The sequence below is a fragment of the Crocodylus siamensis genome, chromosome 1 (assembly GCF_052110815.1).
Source record: "Crocodylus siamensis isolate JL-2025a chromosome 1, ASM5211081v1, whole genome shotgun sequence".
NCBI classification, from domain to species: Eukaryota; Metazoa; Chordata; order Crocodylia; family Crocodylidae; genus Crocodylus; species Crocodylus siamensis.
Window position 1 is genome coordinate 133109161 of NC_143395.1, and position 22632 is coordinate 133131792.

The 22632-nt window shown below is 42.3% G+C and overlaps 1 protein-coding gene across 21 annotated transcripts in view; it reads left to right on the forward strand.

The window, feature by feature from the left end:
* AFDN (afadin, adherens junction formation factor) overlaps positions 1–12992 on the forward strand; it is a 200573-nt gene extending 187581 nt beyond the window's left edge. For 8 of the 21 annotated variants that reach the window (XM_090042962.1, XM_090042917.1, XM_090043076.1 and 5 more), the window contains 4 exons: positions 1227–1361; positions 4825–5338; positions 9285–9369; positions 10781–12992. In XM_090042962.1, the coding sequence (XP_089899088.1) occupies positions 1227–1361; positions 4825–5338; positions 9285–9369; positions 10781–10925 (879 nt within the window). In that variant the 3' untranslated portion in view covers positions 10926–12992. The remainder of the gene's footprint in view (positions 1–1226; positions 1362–4824; positions 5339–9284; positions 9370–10780) is intronic. The other 13 variants (XM_090042999.1, XM_090043006.1, XM_090043015.1 and 10 more) reach the window with 4 other exon arrangements.
* The last annotated feature ends 9640 nt before the right edge of the window (positions 12993–22632 follow it).

The window sequence follows — 22632 nt, forward strand, 5'->3', positions numbered from 1 at the left end:
TATAATGGTTTCATATTTAAATTGTCCAGCTACTTCTGTGACTGCTTAACGTGCATAAAACATTTGGTTAGGGTTAAGAATAGGCTGAATATATTTAGCAGTAAACTACATAAACGGATCACAACATCTTTTAAAAACAAGTAAAATCAAGGTAATCTTGTGTTCAGTTTAAAAAAATTCATAGCAATAAGAAATGGATTCACATGCAAGTGCCAGGTAATTTCTCTACTCAATTGTTATCCCAATAATTACACTTGCCATCATAGACAGGTCTTAGACAAATTCACTGAACCTATACAGACATATTTGGAGTGGTGCTAATTTTTCCGATGGATCGTCCTGCTTACCTGATAGCTCTTACAGCTCTGTCTAGCTACTAGACATTAGTCTGTGAACTGTGTCATTCAGGCATCCTCATCTTTTTTGCCTCATTGTCCATTTTCCTAGTGGACATCTGCATGTCTGAGGGGTGGGGTATAGGGTTCTTTTATCTTCAAGAATATTTGTAGACATGTTGCATAAGCCTGTTACTTAAATTGATTGAGATTTTTACTGATGTCATGATTTTTCCAATGCTTTCATCCTAATGCAAAGTGAAAAACGAATTGGTTGTTGGAATTATGAGCTATTGATTCCAAGTGTTTGATTTCACGTAACTGAAATAAGTCCGTTACTGAGGTAGTCTGGAAAGTTAAGTCGTGCCTCAGTCACTTTCTGATTTCAGGTACTGTACCAGAGTAGGGAGTCGCTGTGCATTTTTACAGCAATACTGGCATGGTAGATGGTTTTTAATGGAATCCAGCTCCTTTTTAGGTGCATTATAAAATTGTCCGTAATTCCAGATGTAATGGGAAATAAAGCCTGAGAGATGCTGTCAAATCTCCTGCCTCCTAAAATCCTCTCTGGTTGAGTACAGCTGCAGCACTGTCAAGCAGTGAAAAGAAACCAGTAAATTCCTTCCTATGCTTTTCTTGTCCTTTATGTGCCACAATTAGAAATTCGGTGTGTGGTGTTTCTGTTTGTTTAGGCTTTGTTTTTAGAAACTTTCAAGCAAAACATAGTGTACTTAATCACTGCTGGACAGTGGAAAGTAGTGTTGATTTAATGTATCAGCAAAATAGTATGTGGTATTGGACTTGTTTACATGAGCAAGGTGTACGCGCACACTCTCTCATATCTAGGGGAAGTTGAACTTATAAAAAAAATTTAAGGCATGTTTTTGTTAGTTACAGGATGAGGAGCGCCGACGACAGCAGCAGTTGGAAGAGATGCGTAAACGAGAAGCAGAAGATAGGGCCAGGCAAGAAGAGGAGCGCCGGCGACAGGAGGAGGAGCGAACCAAGAGAGAGGCTGAAGAAAAGGTTATGGTCTTCTGAGTGCAGCAAGGATTCTTTGTAGGCTTCAACTGCTTAGCCTGACCACTAACAATTTGGTTTTGGGGGAGGGGGAGGTGAATACATTAACAAAACAATAACATTCATGGCCCGAGTCCTTGTCCCATCCAAAATAAAATGCAGAACCTAAATTACTATTCAAGACCATCATTTACTGGCTTGGAATTCACTGATAATTCAGCAGACACCTAAGCTTCCACTTTCCCTCTGAGCTTAGCTGTTTCTGCTAGAATTTACCTTCAGAGCCTTCTCTACCTTGGCTTCTTGGTTTCCTCTGTCCCTTGGGGACACTTCCATGTTCTTTGATAGTGATTGACCTAATGAGCATACTAGTAATTGAGACTATGACTGTATGCTATATTGGTGACCTTATGACACTTCACTGAAATTCTGTTCTTGGAAGCAGAAACACAAAAATGACTTTTCTTGATCTAGTAGACTTAAAGACTTTGTATGTTTTTGCTTTGGCATAAACAGTTTTATAGGACTCAGAGATGGCGATGGTGGAGGAAATGTTCTTTTATATTTTTAGTACATTTGTTAGAACCAGGAAAAAAAACAAAATTAGAATTTGGCTCTTTCCTGCAGGAAGTTTGATTATAGTAGATGTTGTTGTGTTGGAAAATTGGATCACTAAGATTTTGAAGTTTACTTCAAAAATGTGGAATTTGACATTCCTTGAAATTCTATGTATACATTTTGAGAAGCTTGCCATAATGTATTTAGAAGATATATCCCCTTATTGAGACTTAATACTTGTGGCATAAATATTTGACTGCACCAGAGAAGTGACAGTTTTATTTCTTCCTGTTAACACCTGGAACACTAATGAAATTGCAATTTTTAGAAGAAGGGAAAGGATATTTTAATACTTAGAGGAGCACCTGCTGGAAAGATGCGGTAAGAAAAGAATAACAAGTTCTAGATCTCTTCAGTGATATAGAAAACAATGCACCAGTGAAAAACGGAAGAAAACATAGGAAATGGTAACAGATCCATCATTTGGGTCGCTTGTAACTAGATGCCCCAGAGTATTGAGGCATATATCAGAGGAAATAGTTTTGAGCTGGTGGAGGGTAGATTCAGTTTGATCAGTAGATCTTTTCCATTTCTCACTGGAGTGTTGTTTAAGTTGCTGAACAGCAACTTTTCATGACTGACAAATTTGGTCTTTAGCAGAGACCGTGGTGTACCTGATAGCCGAAAATTCATTGACATCTAAGTGCTACAAAGCCTTTATACAGGAGAAAAAGATGTCTTGTTCCCAGCCACCGCAAGAGTTGATGGGATCAGGCTCCCTTAATTACAAAATAAGTCTGTATGCAGGTAATACAGGTCTGAGAGATGTCAGTCCAGAATTGAACATCTTTGTTACAGAACCATAAAAGCCTTTTAAATTGAAAAATTAGAAGGGAAATTTAGTACCATAGTGCTTAGGGTCGGAAGGGACCTAAACAGATCATCAGGTCCAACCCCCTACCCTGGGCAGGAACGGGTGGCGGGGTCATAACACCCCAGCCAAATATCTGTCCAGCCTCCTCTTGAGGACCCCAAGGTAGGAGAGATCACCACCTCACTTGGGAGCCCATTCCAGAGCCTGGCAGCCGTAACTGTAAAGTAATGTTTCCTGATGTCCAGCCTGAACCTTCTCTCTAACCATTTGTGGCCGTTATTCCTAGTAACCCTGAGTGGTGCCTGGGGGAACAGAGCCTCCCCCAGTTCCTGCTGGTCCCCCCTGGTGAGTTTGTAAATGGCCACTAGATCCCCTCTCAGCCTTCTCTTGTGGAGGCTGAATAGGTTTGGATCCTGTAGCCTCTCTTGACCATTGAGTGGCCCTCATCTGGACCCTCTCAATGCTAGCCACATTCCTCTTGAAGTGCAGCGCCCAGAACTGAACATCAGTCTGCCTATGGTAGGGGTACCCAGCAGGTCCAGAGATGATAGAAGTAAAATAGCAGTGTAGTACTGTGCATTATTACACCTGTTTGATTTTTAGGGTTGCCCAACCCTCAGTATAGATCAGGGCTATTCAGCTTGCAAGCAGCCAGGGGCCACATGCCCTATGGGCTGCAAAAGTAAGGACTGCACACTGTTCATAGACATGAACAGGTAAGTGCCCCCCAGCCCACTGTACCACATGCAACTGGGCAAATACTCCCACCTGCATTGCAGATGGACAGGTGCTCCTCTGGCTGAGTGGGCAGATGCTCCTACTCCACTATGCAGGAGGGCAGGCACCTCCTCCCACTGCCCTGGTGCAGTACCTTGCCTCACATGGCACTGCAGGCAACCCTCCCTACCCCCTAATAAGTCGGGCAGCAAAATCCAAGGGGAGGAAGAAGGTCCCAAGCCACCAGCTGTGGTGGCAGCTGGAGCAGGGAGCTGTAGTGTCCAGGTGGGAGCCAAGAGACTGCCTGTTAACCCCTCTTTGCACTGCCAGTTGGACAGCTCTGGTGAGTTTTATTGTGGCCCCATAGAAACAGTAAGGGCATGATATTTTTCTGAGAATTTGCAGGGGATGCTTCAACAGAGTCATTAACGACAGGATTTAAAATCCTGTTTTTTAGGATTTTATAAAAAATTTTTTTTATAAATTTATTTTAAATAAATTAATATGCTTTAATAAAAACAATTAAATTGCAGGACCTTAAGGTTGTCCATGCAATAACTTGTTTTGGAGCAGCAGGACGTTGACCAGTGTGGTTCTCCTGCTTTACCTGTGGCAGGTTAGGGTGTTATGTCTTGTGACTGTCTGGGTTGACACTGTAATTTTGCTCTTGGGTTGGGTAATGGATTTATACGGGATGGTTTGGAAAGGGATGATCTGGCCTCATGCAAGGGGACTACTGGACTAGATGAGCTCTGGAGGTCCCTCTCAGCCCTACTTTTCTATGATTCTATAAAAGATATTTTACTAATGTTTTTGCACTGTTAGTCAACTCCAAAGTTCTTGATTAACCTACTCTTCAGTAGAGAGAAAGCACAGTTGTATTCTGACAAAGTTCGTAGTCATTTTTTCTAACTCTTAGACTTCTGCTGTTTTGGTGAATATTTACTTTATCAGTGTGTGAAATTCTGGGATTTGACATTCCTTTAAATTCTATGTATACTATTACTTTTTTAATATCAGTGAAGGGAGAATGTCATTAGTAAATATAGGTTATTTACTTTGGACACAAGTACACTATTAGCTTCAAGTATGTAGCGAGTCTAGAAATAATTCAAAATTGACATTGTTACAAGACCATTTGGTCATTTTTTACTATAGCAAATGTATTCTGTATACCATTAGGTATGGCTTCAATGCTTATTGCTAGAGAAGAAGGAAGAAAAATTTGTTCGCTACTTTGTGGAGGAAAAATTACGTCTATCCTGTATGTAAATGTCCTCTGTTTTCTGACAACTGCTTTTGTTTCCTGTGGACCTACAGAGGCGACAGGAAGAAGGGTATTACAGTCGCTTGGAAGCTGAAAGGCGCAGGCAGCATGATGAGGCAGACCGAAGATTACTGGAATCTGATGAGCCTGGTCTGTACAGACCTCCACTTCCACGGGAATATGAGCTCCCACCCCCAACCCTTTCATCTAATGCTCCTCCTCCCCCACCTCAGCGAAACACCTCTTACCTCAAAACACAGGTCCTCTCCCCTGACACGCTTTATACTGCCAAGTTTGTTGCATACAATGATGATGAGGAGGAGGAGGATTCCAATCTAGCAGGTCAGGATAAGTACTCCAGCACAAGAAAATCTTATGGTGACCTTCCTCCTGCCACCCTTAAGCCACAGCAGCCCTCCCGCCAGCCGCACCCAGTTTCAGATGGCATCTTTCTTTCCAACTCATTCCAGCCACCCTCTGTCAATGCCAACAGTACTATCACCAAAACAAGTCAGCCCCCACCCCCACCACACAAACCAAGTTTCTTCCATCCCAGCAGCTCGAAAGGTAGAGATTAACAATGAAATAAGTCTCTTTCTCTACAAACCTGTCTGCACATTTCCCACTCTGGTGTTTGTAGATATAATCACTATATTCTTACTGTGGTGATTTAACTGAAAATTCTGACGTCCGTGTGAATTCTCTTATTTTGTAGATGTTTGAATCCAGGGCTGTCCAACTGGTGGCTCGCAGGCCACGTGCGGCCCATGGGGCGTTATCATGCAGACCCTGGGCTCCTGCCAGACAGCTGCTCTCCCTGTCAGTTGGGCTACTGCTGCATCTGGGGTCTCTAGGTTCCCCCTCCCTCCCTCAGCTTTTGCTTCTTGCTCAAGCCCCAGGAGGTGGGGAGGCACAGCTCACTGTGTGGTGCAGCAGTAAAGCAAAGGTGGCCACTGCCCGTGTCCATACTGCGAAGAGTGGGGTTGAGGGCACTATTCACACACATAGTGCAGGAGTTTGAGGGGAGAGAGGGGGCATGTTGGGCAGCAAGTGATGGGGGGTGGCCCTGAGGCCCATGCCTCTCACTGATGTGGCTTCTGGGGTAGTAGCCCCCAGCTCCATAGAAGTTGGACAACCCTGTCTTATAATCTGTCAAATTTCTTTATTCTTTGCCAAACTGATTTAAAAAAAAAAATCTCATGTTTCAGATTATGAAGGAAAAAATCATTTTGATTAATTGTTACTTGACCATTTGAAAGTACTGTTGGTTTTGGCTTTCATTTTGTACCTTCCAATAATTGTTTCTTGTTTATTTGGTTGACCACTGTGTGCTTATGGCTTCTATACATGTCTTCCATGAACATAAGAAATATATTTTCTGGTTGGTTAATGGTGGGAGCTTATCTTCTGCCCTCTTTTTTTTTAGTACGAAAGGGATTCTTTTTCTAACTAAAATGTGTGCAAATGGCTTTAAAGGGTCTTCGTATGCTTGTAATTCTTAATCAGTCAAGTCCATGGTAACCTTGGGGGCTCAGATACAATACAAACAATATTCCAGGGAGCTTCCAGTGGTCACAATATTTCTGCTTTGTGTAGTACAGGTTACCTTATAACTGAAAGCAATAGCTTAATCTCCATCAAAATGCCTTAGTTTCAGTTCCTCCTCAGTTCCCACATTCGCCATGTTTCCATCTCCTCTTCCCCTTTATAATACAAATAAGCAATTACAGTGGTAAATAAAAGCCTAATTAACAATTTAATTTCATTAATTTCAACAACATGCAGCATTCTGAGAGCACTAGATTTTTTTCTTTTAACTGTTCTCAGCCTTGGAAGTTAACATGGACTGAAGTTCATTGTTAAAATTTGGACTTCATGACCAGTTAAGAGAAAATGTGTAACGTATTTATTCTTCTCTTCAGTGTGTCCATGTGGATAAGTGTGGACATAGTTTGTGAACACGAAATCAGATTATTTTTGAGTAGCGGTATCCCTTGGGTCCTTCTCTTAGGTCAGTGCTGCTTTCTACTCCTCATCAGTGGCAAAAAGGCCGAGTGGCCATTACTGTCCCTCGGTGCCTGGAGAAAAATGAGGCAGCAAAGTGGAATTTGGCTAGTGTCTGACCCGCTTTTCATACTGCCAGACTCATCCTTTTCTCAACTAGTTTTGAAGACAAACTCAATTTACTTTCCTTGACTTCTGCTTCCTTTTAATTTGGGTGTTCTGAGGAAGTATTGTAGCTGCCTAACCCTTTGTCATTACACAGGACAAAGTGGCCCTGGAAAAACATGCAGGCACTGAGAAGACTTAAAAAGTCTGATATGCATGCTTGTGAGCATCTACAGTGGGATCTGTACTTACTATAGCCTCATGAAAAAGTGCAGTTACTGAAGGGAAAGTAACTATTACTTTTTTTGCAAATGTGGTTCCACATTAGAAGCAGTTGGACTCAAGCTGCTGAGACCCACATATAGCTGTTGTTTCAAATTAATATGAGCCGAAGGAAAGCAGCTTTGTAATCAACGTAAGCTTATTTAAATATGGCAAATGATATTGTATTTCTTTTATCTTTTTAAAGTACCTTTTCCTTTTTCTGCACTTGAAATTGTCAATTGCAGCTAATTTGGGATTAGGTATAAAACCAGGTTTTGTATCTTTACATATAAGCTTAAAGAATGCTGTAAATTCCTTTTGCTTATTTGGCACTTTGAAGCCTCCATAAGAATAAGTTAAGTAACTAGAATTGCTATTCACTAATCATCCCTAATGCACTCCTGTCTATCTGTAAAACACTAAAACCCTTGCCCTTTAATTATATTTTCCAATCTTACATTCTTCTGGTTTTTCATGCATTAAAGGAAAAGAGGAACCTCAAGAAGGTGACACACATTTTAATGATGCTTTGTTTTTCAATAAATAGTCAAGAGGACAGTTTGCAAGTCAAAAGGGAAAGGGAACACAGCACTATGACACTTCACTTGTAATAATCTTTATGCATAAAAAAGCATTTTGAGTACTTTTATTCATACTTTAAAAAAACTATAGGAACAGGCTAAATAGTTCACTTGATTGCTCTAGCATCTATGAAGACTGCCTGTGTAACATACAAAGCCATTTGCACAAAATGTAGATTCACTATGCTGCTTGTCATATTTCCATCTCACTAGCCCTATAACATTACTGTCCTTTATAGCTCTTCTGTTATGAATGCTAAGACTGGTAGACAGACCATGCTTCTGCAAACTGCACTCTCCCACCTTCTTCCACTGGTTTGCCTAAAGGATTATTTTAAAAAACTGGCTCCATTACTTTGGGACTGAGAGTCTGAGCAGTTTTAATGAGGCAGACGCAAGTATGACCTCAAAGTTAGATGGATGCTAGTAGTCAAAAATGGTATCTTGGGCTGAACAAGACAGTTACTTATTTCTTCAAAACATTTCAGTTATGTTTTTTATGTGATTTGTGTTGCAACTTTATAGCTAAAAATATTTGTCTAATCCACACATACATGTGGCCTCTAATAAATATATTTGTTAAATTGATCTGGCAGAGAAATACGAACAAGTTATTTTTTATTCCCCCCAAACTTTAATCTTCTAATTAGTTGAAGTTCAAAATTTACCTGTGGAAGAAGAGTAAGAATAAGTTTCTTCCTGTAGAAGGAAGTTCACAAGACATTACATTTACAATGTCAAGGGACCAAAAATGGAAATCTGAAAACAAATTTGAGAATCATACTGACAGTTATTTTGACTGGCTGCCTAATGATACAGATAATTGAGAGGAAGCATAATTAAAAGCTGACTCTAATGTAAAAAAATGTTGATTGGGATTAAATTTGTTTAGTCTTGTGATCTTTTGGAGTGTACTTATAGTTTCTATTGAATCCATGTATCTTAATGTCTGAACTAAATCCAAAGGTGCAGTGCTGCAAGGTGTTTGCATGCAAAACAGAGAAGCACAGAAATGGGAGATTAAGAGTCATACTTGGTAGTACAGTTTACCAAGTTCTCAAATATTTTCAAAACCTAACTAAAAGATTAATCTGAGTAGAGGAATTGTCATAATAGGATATTCAGATGTGTGGGCTACACTTATCATAGCTGTAAATGTTAGTTTTAACATGACGAGCCCTGCAGAAAAAGTGTAGGTTGCATTATAGGTCTTTTCTTTAGCCCCCTTTTAAGTATCTTGCATTTCTGCATTATAATAAATAAACTTTAAGATATCAAATGCTTATAAAGTTGTTTATCTCATGGTTTGTTTTAAATATAATGCACGTTTTACCCTTAATTTTTATTTGTGAAACAAAAGTAGTCTGTGAAAGAAATAATTATTCTTGCAATTTCGACAGGCTCTTTAACACTTTTTCAGCCCTTTTTAACAGTATAGGAATAATTTACAAGAGTTTCTCTTTGAAGAGCACTGCACCTTTTGAAAGTAAACCTGAAAGCTTTATATCTGGCAATAAATTTCCTTCAACTGTTATTTTTCACTCTTTTTTTTAAATAAGGACCAAATTCTTACACTGGATCTACAGGAGCAACTGTTGGAGCCCAGGAACTTTATCGGGATCCAAGAGAAAAAAGATCTAGAAGGTGAAATAAAGCTATACTGTGCAGGTTTACTGTTTTATTTGTATTCATTAGCTGTTGATTTCTGGATTCTTTTTTTTAATCCTACTCACATACATGAAACATTTTTCTCCCAGCTTAATGACTTCCAATGGTCCTCTAAATCTAGAAAAGAGATTTTCAGAGGAAGAGCTTTAAAAATGAGCAGGACATTTTAAGGAGTTCTGGAATTTGTTCTGGAATATCTCAGATTATTACAGAATAGATCTTGGTTTTATACAACACTTCTTGCATACTTCTGGTTATCTGAAGTACTTCTTTTAGAGTAGTGAACTCAGCTGGTACTGACTGAGCTAATTTTTTACTCCTTCAGCCAGGCTTGATGATTTGCAGGTCTGCCCTGGTCTTTTTGGGTGCTTAGAAAATGACCCAATGTAGCTAACAATTTGCATAGTACATGTGTATGGTAGGGCAGGCTGGCACCTTAGATACTAATGGCTTCATAGAGGCATGGGCTTTTGTTAGGCAACAGCCTGGGATTCTTAGCTTCTGAACCACTTAATCTCTAAGGTGCCACCTGCCGTAGCTTCTGTCTGTAGGCTAGCACAGCTAATGACTTCTGTATGCACTGTACATACATGTATGGCTAACTTAGCTGTTATATTGAAGTTGCAAAAGTACAAGACATGTAGCTTAGTCCTTTGCATCTTGTCTGGTGCAAAGGAGCTACAGCAGCTACTGTACACTTTCTAAAGTACACAAAATGGAGCCAAGACATTGAGCCATAGTACAGTATAGTTGATTGGATCAAAAACAGTGTTCCAGGTGTACAGGCAAGCACAGGTGGGAAGAGGACACCAACAGAACAACAGTATCTTAGAGTCCACAAAGAAGATGATGGAAATAGTCAACCAGAGAGTTAGGTAATATCAAAGGATGAAGATGGGGAAAGACTGAAGAGCTTAGGCCACATCCACATTTTAGATTTCTGCCAGTAGAGCAATGTCAGATAGAGATATGGGGCTTCTATGACACTTCTGTGCCAGCAGAAGGCCTAGTGTAATGCATAGAGGCACAAGTTAGTATACCTAATTTTGCTTGCCAAGCCAGTCTGAGCAGTACTGATAAAAGCATGTCTCAGCAATATTGGTAACATGGCTGGGTCTTTGTTTACCCCCTTAGGCCTTGCGAAGTATGCAGAGTAGCAGTTGATTTCGTCCATGTGTCTGACAATTGGAGAAGGTTGTCAGTGACCGCATTGGCTCATCTAAATGATTGTACCGGTACTGTTGGCGCTAACAAGCCTTGCAAAACATGAACCTAAACGTCCATTAGTTAGGCAGGTGTACTGTTGGATAAGTCATCTGGCCTAAGCTTTTAAATGAAAGAAAATGTAAAACAAGACCTTGTAACAAATGTGTTTTTTTTCTTCCAGTCAAGATATTGATGTACCTGGAGCACCAGAGAACCTGACGTTCAGAGAACGCCAACGTCTTTTCTCACAGGGCCAGGATGTATCCAATAAAGTAAAGGCTTCTAGGAAATTAATGGAACTGGAAAATGAACTAAACACAAAATAAGACAAAAGGCACCTTATCTCATGTAATGGAAAAGTCTCTAAGAGAATGAGGTGGGGCACAGGGGCTCTTTTAGAAGACAGGAAGGAGGGTATTTTCTGTAAAGAGTGAGTTTGATTCCTCTATAACTCAGACTGTTAATTGAAATTTAGAGATGTTGCAATAGCAAGAAAACTGATTTACTTTACCAAGAGTTTGTGGTTTATACATTTAAAGCACTGTACAATTCTAACTATATGAATCACGTGAAGGTAACTTTTTTTCCTTTCCTTTTTTTTTGGGGGGGGAGTTAACTTTTTCTGCACCAGACCAAGTAGCACTTGTCTAAGATGAGTTCTGTTTCCTGGTCCTTTACAAACACACTTTGTTTTAGCTGCTGAGCAGAGAGAGTGAAAATAGCTTGAACTGTCTAAATCTGTGCACTAGCTATTGATTTCTGTAGGTTGGTTGCCCTAAAAGCCAATATTGGGGTTGTCTTAAAAAAGACTTAAGTTTTATATACAGATTTATAATATACTGTATGCTGTTCATGCAAACGGTTAACATATCAGTGAAAAACCTTATTGCCTAGCATTGGAGTTCCCTGGTTAAAATCTTGGCATAAAACAATTCTAATCCTGTAGATTTTGTTGGGTGTAAACAGATGCAAAATAGGAACTTGTTATCCATAGCCAAGGAAAAGCACATATGTGCATACATCCCCATCATATTATGAAATGTCTGGTATTCAAACCTCCTTTAAGAACATGTGGAGATGAGACACCTCGGGATTTTTTGTACTATGTGGAAATTTCAGAATATAACAAGCAATAGATTACAAGCTACTTTAGTGGCCCTGATATAGCTAGGACCAAAAGATTAAGTGTTGAAGTCAGGGGTAATACTTAAAATTCCAAAGCTAGGTTAACTGATGCATGTTTTTTTTTCCAAGGAGGATAGGATAAATAGTATATTGGCAACTAGACATGGATGTCATTGATGGAGGTTGCTGTATGGTTAAGCAACCTACTACTTCCAGTGAAGTAAAATGGTGTAACAAAAAGGAAGACCGAATTGTGAAAGAAATACGATAATGCTGGCTGTGAATGGAATGTATCAGGGAGATGGCTTGACTAAGTGTGTTAATTGCAAACCATCACTACTCATGTGAAGAAAGTAGTGCTAGTCAAGCTCTTTTAATTTATCTAGTTTTTACTTGCTTCCTGTTCTGTAAAGAATCTGCTTGGCAGTTCAAGCTAATTTCTCACACTATAATAGCCTTATTTAATTTTAAATTTTTGATCATCTTTTTTCCCCCACTGTTGTTTCTTCAGCTATGCATATGTGGCTGATGTTTGGGATGAGGACCTCCTCAGTTTGTTTTTCGTTGTGTGATGTTGAGACAATATATATTGTGATTCCAAACAAATTTTCTATTTGACAAAGCCTGAGCCTGGCTTTAGATGATTTTTCTGTATCATATTGTTCTCTTATAAATATATATTTAGGGAATTCTGCACACTTCCAAATACAGAGGGGTAGACTTTCACTGCCTTAGAAAAGAAATCACTTTTAATAAGAGTTGTATGATAAATAAATGCAAGTTAATGAAATTGGAGTGTAAATATTTTTTACATATTTCAGGTTTCTTATTTGAAAGTGTGCTTTTACCAGTTCACCTGTTAAATATGAAGTAGAAGATTAAACTCCTTCAAAGTGTCAATGAAGGATTTGCATGCTTGCTATGTCTGTTAATCAGGAAAGCAAGCCTCTCCCAATTTATCTCGAGAACACTAGCAGCCTTACAGTGACAAAATACTTTTTCCTTCAGGGAAAAAAAATCCTTTATGCTGTGGCTGAAATACTGTTGCTGCTAGACTCTGAAAAAGGCTTAGCAAAAATTATATATAACCTTCAGTTGAGTGGATTTGGCCGCTATTGGGCATTCGGGTCAAGTGTGAATATGTGTAAAAGTGCTTTTCATATTTGTCTGTGCATTATTATGGAAAAACATCAAAACTGCTGTAGTTTCCCATTTCTACTGTATTTCACTTGCAACCTATTTTTAATAAACTTTGTATTGTATTTAACTTGCAATTTTTCTATAGCTTTTTGGTTTTTGTTTTTAACTTAAATCTACACTTGCATTGTTTTTTCCCTTCCTTTAAAATGTTTATTATTACATACTTACCTTATAAGTACTCAAGGAAAATATATAGCTGGTAAAATATATTTATATATGAAATTCAGCCCTGCCCAGATTAATTGGAATAAAGCTCGATTTATCTCAAGGGAATTTTAAATGAGGTATCATCCCATGCCAGCTTTACTTGTAGAGGAGTCCCACAGAGCTCTAGCTGTGCTTGGCCGAGTGCTATTCTTTCTCTATCAGCAATCTGGAAGACTAAATAAAATTTGGCCTTGACAAATTGGTGCAATTTTAAATAATGTTATTCAGTCTGACCTGGATTGTTTGGTACAGGTATTTGAATGACATGTTTTTAATACAAACCAATTTATTCATGCATATATGAACAAAGAATGTAGGCTGTGCATAAGGACCTATCTAAATAATAGTGGAAGTTTGAAATGCCTTTAATCTCTCTCTCTTTGCCATGTGCCCTCCCACCTTTGCTGAGTGGCTGAGATGCAGTTTATGGCATGGTTTTTGCCCCTCAGCCATGCAGTGGGAGTGCATTGGGCATGCACTGAAAAAAGCAAAATTTTAAAGATGCCATCATGCCACAAACTTCAACTGTGATTTTAGGTAGGTCCCTAGCTATGTGAGATGGAAGATGGTGTCCTAGAATGCTGAGACCTTGAAAATGAATTGGTGGTCGTGGTAGATTTTCTCCTACAGAGGTCTCACATTATCCTTGAAGGTATAAGCATGAGAGTATGAAGTTTAGGGCTGGGAGAATTCTTTCTGTTGGATGATTTACCCCAAACTGTAGCTTCTGCTGGGGAGCACGCAGGGGGGCCCCTGTGCCCACCTCCCAGCTTGGTGACAGGTGCTTCCTGGGTTTGGGGGGCACCCAAGGTCCGCCTGCAGCCAATTGCTGAGACAGGGAGTGGGGGGGCCCATTGCATGCTCCCTGGCAGAACTTGAAGTGGACTGGAAGTACTTCCAGTCCACTTTGTGGTTCGCCAGTGAACACATGGAGCGCCCTCCCCCCCACACTCTGGTGGGACGCTCCATCCACCCCAGCATTACAGCGATCACAAGCCGCACCTGCTATCTCAAGATATGTAGAAAAAACTTTTAAAGCTGTGCCTGTGTCCGAATCGCTGATTCTCCAAATCATGTTGAATCTCCAGATTCGGATTCAGCCAAATCAAGTTGGGGACTGTGATCCAAACCAACAAATTGAATCACTGTCCCTGATTCAGGCTGAATCTGAATCGAATAGGGCCTGCTTCTCACACCCCTACCATATACCAGGAGCAGTCCTGCAGCAGAGCTCTTGTCCTTGTTTTTGTTTCTGTTCATGTTTTTCTAGGAACCCACAGCTTGTTATGATGATGGGCATCCCAAAATGAACTAATGTCATAATATATGTCTGTACTCCAGCCCAGTTGTTCTGTGTGTCAGAATATACCTTTTTCCTTGGGGTGATGGGAAGGGAATTAGATAATCCTAAATCCTGTTGGGCATTAGATCACACTAGAGAGCCATGAAAACACACACTGCACACTCATTTCCATTCCGCTTACAGAAATCTGTAATGTAGCCACTCTAATGAGGAAACCTATGGTTGAGTGCCTAAATGTGGCACTGCACATTTTCATGGTCCATGCCAAACAATAGGTATGGTCCTGTTTTTCAGCATTTGGCACATATGGAGCAGGACTTCCTTGAAGGGAGAATTTTCCCATCCGTATTCCCTAGCACATCCTGACATAAAGCAGAAATGCCTCTAGAGCCATGCAACAGAGTGTGGCAATTTAAGCTCCCTGTCTATAAAAAATTGGATACAACCAAAAATAAGATCAGACATAGACTTCTGCTTTTCTCAGGCACTGCTTCAATAATGCAAGGATTTCTTTCCATCTCATTAAAATGAGAGGAAGCAAAGCAAACTATAGGCATGTTTTGTTGGTCCCCCTTCTTTCTGGATCTTACTGCTTCTCTCTTCATTCTTGCTCCAAACACAGGAACAGCTCCTCAAGTTTGGATTGACTGTATGGACTGAGACACACACAGCAGAATTCATCCTGATGATGAATCTTCTCTTTTAATGACTAGAATTGGGAATTAGGTTGCCCTACAGCCAGACTGTGGACAGGAACACAGCACTAGAGGTTTCTACTGAATCTGTGTGCAGTCAGGTTTTGTGCAGGGCCCCGTGACTTTTTATGCATGTTCTTTAATGAGAGGTGTATATTTTGAAAATTAATCTTGCATTTCTACTAACAGTCTATAAACCTAGCCTGATGCAGGGTGAATTAAAGCTGGTTGTAAAATGGGGATTTTTTTTCCTTCAGAAAATTTGTCAAAAAGTAGAGGAAAACCTGGTTTCCATTTCAACAACTTTTAGTCAAAAAGGAAAATTGGAATGTTTTCAGTTAAAAACTGATGGAAGAGTTGGAGATGGGTATCTATAGATAGGTTTAGATCAGGGGTGGGCAAACTATGGTCCATGGGGCACAGGCCGGATTCAGCCTGCCAACTGATTGTATTCAGCCCAGGTCCAGGCAGCTGCAGTCACGGGATCTGGTCCATGGGGAGCCGGCAGCTCTGGCTACTGCATTGTGCAAGGCAAGCAGGCACATCTTGGTCCCATCTGCAGCTTACACCATCTCCGCAGCCTGCACCAGAAGCAGCACCACCATCAGCTGTGTATGTTGCCAGCAAGTTCCAGCTGGGGATTGGGATGCCTGCCCAGGACTGCAGCTGGTGTAGTGATGCAGTAGCATCACCTGTGGACCCAGGGAGATGCCCTGGTCCCCAGCAGGAGCCTGGCAGCTGTGTCCACAGCTGATGCCAGCACTCACCCAGCACTGCTTCTGGTGCACAGGCCAGGAGCTGGTATAAGCTGTGGGGGTGTGCTGTAGGTGTGAGACAGTTTGGGAGGCAGAGATGGGTGCCCCTGCCTACAATGAGTGGCAGCCAGTGCTGAGCACTGTGAAAAAGCATGACCTGGTGGCAGGCACACTTGCTGCTGCCAGGGACCTTCTGGCTGTGGCTGCCTGGAGCCAGTGCTGGGGCACCCCTGTGGCTCCTCCCTGTTGCACCACATAACCGGCGTACCCTTTGACCTGCGAGCCTAGGTCGGCACGACCGGCTTGGCATAGAAGGGATCGATAACCGGACAGGTGGGGATTAGTGGTGGGGAGGAGTCAGGTCACTTAAGTGTATTGGTTATAACAAAGGTTTATTGTACTCGCGCTACAGATGGTCATAGCATAGGCAGGATAGCTGGCTTCGTTCAGTTACAGTGCATGAATATAAAACAAACTAGAGAGGTCTGTTGGTTCACGGGGTTCTTGAGCCGAGCCCTTGCTTTCTACCCCGGTGCCGAAGCCCAGGATAGGTGCGGCTACCCAACTCAATAGTCCCAGAACTGGTCAACAGCTCATATAAGGGAATGCACTTTGATCAACCTTCCGAGAGCTCTTTGACGAAATGATCAGACGAACCGGTGAACGAGATACGCCAAATGAAGAACGGCTGGCGGGGAAGATGTCTGCAGGTGGTCAATCTGCTGACTGTGTCTCCTTGGTGTGCTCAGAGTTCTCCACTCAATGGCGGAATCTGCCCTCATTTACAGCCAGCAATGACCAATCACCTGGTGTCCAGAGTGGGATGATTTTTTGACTGCCAATTACAACTTTTCACCTGTGACTTAGACACATATTCATTTGACCTAGATACATCAATTGACCCAGATACATTATTCATTTGGCCCAGGTCTTCTAAGTGTGAAGAACAACTTTTAACCAACTCTAATTGTAATGCTACCTTCAGCAAAGAAAGGCCACTAATATTGTGGGGGCTTTATGGTTTGCAATCCTACCAGATCTTTTTGTTTGCTGGCATCGGCACTCTAACTTGACAAATAAAATTCAAACATGACACTTCCCACTGCCACCAGTGCCACCTCTGGGCCACCGCAGGCCCACAGGGAAATGGGGGTGGGGGTGGTGGGAAGAAGCCAAAGGGAAGCCCCAGCACAGGCCTGAGCAGCAGTGAGCATGCCTACTCCCAGGTCCCACTTCTCAGTACCCAGCACTGGCTGCCGCTGCTCATCATGGGCAGATAGCCAAATGATTGCCCACCCCTGATATAGATTTCATAGACATTAGGGCTGGAAGGGACCTCAGGAGATCATCAAGTCCAGCCCCCTGCCCAAAGGGCAGGAAGTCAGCTGGGGTCATAGGATCCCAGCAAGATAAGCATCCAATTTACTCTTGAAGGTGTTCAATGTAGGTGCTTGAACCACCTCCGCTGGCAGACTGTTCCAGAACTTGGGGGCTCGGACAGTAAAGAAATTCTTCCTTATGTCCAGCCTGAAACGGTCTTGCAGGAGTTTGTGACCGTTCGACCTCGTCATCCCTTGGGGCGCTCTGGTGAACAGACGTTCCCCCAGATCCTATCTAGATAGATACAGGTGTATGAAGGCATATGTAGATAGATCCTGTTGGGATCTGTCTCTATAAAGATAGATGGATAGGGATATGAAAGCATTAGAACATTCCTTTACTCGAACACTAAGTGAGGAAAAAATGGCCACATTTAGAGAGAAGGACTAGAACAAAGAGCTGCATCGAACTTCGCAGTCGCTGCAGGTTTGGCTGGGGTGGGTGGCTACTTAGCTTTCCCAGTCGCAACAAAGAGACTGCAGCTGTGTTCTCTGAATTGCAGTATTGTCCTGCAAGCTTGACATGTGAATTCATGTTGTGTTGTAAGTAAATGGTATTTCTGAGAGGGAGGTAAAGAAATACAAGGTAAAACTTTCATGGCACTGGTTTATTTCGTAGCAAACAACTAAGCACCTACTAAAGAGTGGTCTGTGAGCAGGCCTGATGCAATATGTTGTTTTGCACATTTGTTGGATGCTTGGATTGGCATTTCGTATTTTATGTTTTAATGGGTTTCTGGCTGAGCGCTGTACATGAGTGCATGTGATTGTGTGAAGAACTTCAGCTACCAGTAAGCAGTTGGGTTGCTCCTAGTAACCCAGTTTTCCCTTAGATAGCACAGAGCTTTCTTCTCCTATGTGCTATAATGGACTGCATTGACAAGCATGGGAGAACTGAGGGTCATCTGGAGGCTAAAAGGTACTGTCAGACCTTGAAGAGAATTTGTTCAGGCATTTATTGTCAGTTCTGTTTAATCTCATGGTTGCAAATAAAAGTGTCTGTTGTGAGACACACAAGCAGATTAAGACATAGATCCATGTCCCTTAAATTAATCTAGCATCTTTTTACTAGGAGGCAGTAATGAGATCAAATGGTCAGATGATTTGTGAAGCTTACATGCTTGCTAAGTGTGTACAAAAATGTGGTGTCTCAGATTACTGCAAAGTACACTCAACCAGTTTGTTCTCATGTGCAGTGGCAAAGAGTGGTGACAGTCTCCATATTTGGCACAATAGGAGGCAGTGCCCAATCACCTTCTGGCAGACTTTGAGTGGTCATTTCCATCCTTTTTGTATCTACTGATAGTGCACTCAGGAATGCTAAATCAGCAGTTGTATATAATATAGAAACTGGAAGCTGATTAGTATTTTGCTCCTAGTAACGTAAAGTACATTAGAATTTTATTGGCTTGATCTGGAATACTTCTTTCTTAGGTTTTTAAAACTCATTTTAGTATTGACTAGCCGGAATACAGCATTCCTAGTATCCTTTATGGTGTCTCCAGCTCTTCTTCCTTCTAGGGGTCAAAACTCTACTTGAGGTGGAAGGGGAAGGAGCTGATAGGCGTTCAAGGAAAAAAGTGTTTAAAATATGAGTGTTAGTATGGCTTTAACAAAAGGGCTTTGTGACCATTCCTATAGAGCTGGACTGTCTTTATCTAATCTCTAAATTTTTATCATAACTGGATCTTCCAGACTGCTTGCCCCAGGTCTTGATTTCATTGTCTTAGGCTTTGTGATTGGCATTGTCCTGTAAGAGTGCTGAGGTTGTAGAGGTCTATAGATCAAAATTCAGAGTGGGTATAGACTTTGACTAAATAAACTATAAACTAGGGTTGATGTTAATCTATGGAGATTTTCATCTTCATGTTAACCTTTGAGATCACTAGTTCAGCTACAGGCAGAAGGAGACCCAAAGCTAATAATTTGATGTTTCTAAGTAGCTGATGTGAAGTAGATACTTTCAGCCTTGCTTGAAGTGAGTAAGTGCCCAAACCATGATGATTTACCTTGATGGCATCTTTCTTGGCATCATCAGCAGGGAGGCCAAGCACTAACTGGGAAGGGGGACTAGAATAATTAGACTACTGCTTGAGGTGGTCCTTTCAGGACAAAGCTGAGTTGCATTGGCAAGATAATACCATATTCTCTTGAATATAAGATGAACCTGAATAGAAGACAACACCCCCCCCCACACACACACACAATAATTAGAAAATTTATCAATAGTTATAGGTGTCCAGGTATAGAATCTAATTATTGGAGGTTTGCCTTTAATTTGTCTGTCTCCCACTGCTACAGTAGGGAAAACAAATCTGGACCCCTTGCTCTCTTCCCACCCCCCCTTACTGTCACCTTTCTCTCCCTGAGCACATGGAAGTAAGGGGCAAATATGAAAACAATGACTTTGAAATAAACATGCCTGTAGTGCAGACATGGGCAATTATTTCAGGCGGAGAGCTACTTAACAAGTTTTGGTGAGCTGTCGGGTTGCATGGGTAGCCCCCTCCCTTGACAGTTGCCCTGCCCCCTGGTCACCATCTTGGGACCAGAAGTCCCACCCTCTAACCCCGACCTTTGCCAGTGGAAGTCCCTCCCCTTGCCCTCCCATAAAACTCCTTTTGGGAGGGGGAGGGTTGCCATCTTAGAACCAGAAGGAAACCAAATCATATATTAAAAGTCAAATACCTAAAATAACATATTTTAGTTTTATTACAAAATATTTATCATAATTTGTGTTTGTATACTGCATGTAGGAGAGACTGCATAATAACTCAAAATAAAATCTCATTTTTATATTGTGTGTGTATGGTGGGGTGTAGTTAGGGCGGGGGGGGTGTATGGTAGGGTGGGGGGTGGGGAGCCATAGGGTATGTTGGGGTGTATAGGTCAGTGGGGGCTGTGTGGGCAGGGTGTAGGTGTGTGAGAATTGTGGGGTGTGGGAGAGGGTGCGGGGTGTGAGGCCCCCACACACTCCCCCACATGGCACGTAGCCCTTGCTACCTGCAGCAGCAGCAGGCAGGGGTGCTCAGGGCATTTGTGCCCAGCACAGGCACTGGCTCCCGGCAGGGCACGGCACGGCACGGCTTCAGCCATCGCTGTGCACAGGGGTGAGGAGTGCAGCCCGCTGAGCCCACCTCTGTCACGTGGGGTCAGTGTGGTTTGCCTGTAGCTCCCACACTCACACTGGGAAATCCTCATACTGGACTCTATGGGGAAACAGGGGACAGGCTCCCTCCACTCCTGGTAGAGTCCAGGGAGCTGCACAGCAGGGGGCAGGGAAGGCAGCTGGCTCCAGCACAGGGCTTCCCAGTGCAAGTGCAGGAGCTGCAGGTACATGGCGTGAAGCAGGCTGCGCTCCTTCCTCCTGCGTGCAGCACTGGCTGGAGCTGCATCCTGCAGGGTGCTAGTGCCTGCGCTGGGCACAAACCCCGAGCCCTCCTCCCCCCCAGCTTGCTGCTACTGCTGCTGGCAGCAGGGGCTGTGCACCATGTGGGGGACTGTATGGGGGGTCCTCATATCCACACCCTGCCTAGCTGAGCTCCATGTTCCTGCCACCGCCTGGGCATGGGCTCTTCACTGTGCTCCACACTTCCACACAGCTGCAACTCTACCCCCTTCCCCAGCCATGGCACCAGCCCTGTTGCTTCTCTACCTGCTGCCCCGAGTGAGCTGGATATCTGGGAAGCCAAGCAGATTCCCATGGGGCAGCTGCAGCAAAAGCCCTGCCTAGAAGCTCCTGCTGACTGGGCCAGGCCCTTCTGCCCAAGAGGGTATGCTGGGAGGGGTGTATATGTGAGCACCTCACTCCCACCCTTGTGAGCGGACGGGCTGTGCAGGGCACAATTTGCTGGGGGGCACCATGGGCTGGAGGAAAGTGCCTGGCAGGCAGGATCTGGGGCATGAGCTGTATTTTGCCTGCCCCTGCTGTAGTAATTTATTTCATTCAGAAATGAGGCATTTTGCCTTTTTTGAAATAGATACAAGTTACAAACTTTTAACCAGCACTTTGGCACCTACTTATGTAATGCAATCTATGTATGATATTGCTCCAAAGCCAAAAAGCCCAGGATTTATTGTATAATTCATTGGGCAAGGCCCCAGCAGAGTCAACAGTATTTCAAGCCATGGTGACCCCACAACTCAGCACTGTTCAATGTGTGTGTGGACTCCAAATACCTCCCACAATGGATCTATGTGCTAATTAGCCGTCCATTCATATGTGCAGCTAGGTGTGTTCTTGTCACAAGTCCTGGGATTTATATGTAGATGAGGTGCAGGGCAAAGTGGTCTGGCTCCACCTCATGGTCACACTAATCATATGCAACAGACTGAGAGAGGAGCCCTGTTTGATGTCTGACAGACATTTAAACCTGGTGAAGAAACGGGAATTATTGGAAATGGGAAAGAAAGGCACAGCTCAGCTGTGAGAGTGAAGAGAAAGTTGAAATGTATTCAATGTAGTGGCTCACCATGACTCCAAACATTCATATGGGCTGCACTAACATATTCTTGTGGTAGTCGTGCTCAGTGTTGGCTGCATTTAATCAGCTTCATGGTTGGTTTCCATTACTGAACACATGCTGCTTTTGGCAGCAGTTTAATGGAAGACCACATATTTAATGAGGGGTTTTTGTACGTGAGTATAAGATGAAGGGCTTTTTTCCCCCATGCTGAGTGGGGGAAAGTAGAGGGAGTCTTGTCTTACATTCAAGTAAATACAGTATTTCTAACTGCACTGCTGCTACATGCTAGCTGAGTATTACAAAGAAAAAAATTACAGTTCACTGCCAGCCCCTTATGTTCTAGCATCCTGCAAAAGTTTGAAAATGTTTCATTAAAAATACTGATGCAAGTCCTTTTAAATTATTCAGCAGTGATGGTGATCTACTAGGATTTGATAGTAAGTCTCTGCAGTATAATTTAAAGTGAAAAGAAACAAAGGTATGAACCTGGCATGCTAGTGATACCAACTGTAGTTTAAAAGGAGAAGTCCTGCAGCCAAATCTTTCAAATGTATCTGGAAAGGATTCACCACTCTACATGTGACTTTTTGAAAAATCAAAGCCCAAATCTTTAAAATAGCAGGTTAATTCCAAACAGAATATTCCAATACCACACATTTCTCATATATTCAGTTTATTTTGGCACAGGTAAGACACGCAGAAGGTGTTCAGTGAACTCTTGCCCATTCAAAATGGCGCGCACAGCTGCGCATTAATCCAACCTTGATGAAGCTTGTCATCTCTTCAGAAGCCAGTAAATTGCAGTGGCATGTTTCATTCCAAGCTTGTCTGTCTCATTTAGTGCCAACATGGTTTGAAAGCAGTTTGTAACACAGTTTGTGAACCAGGTCCACTTGTCAGTTT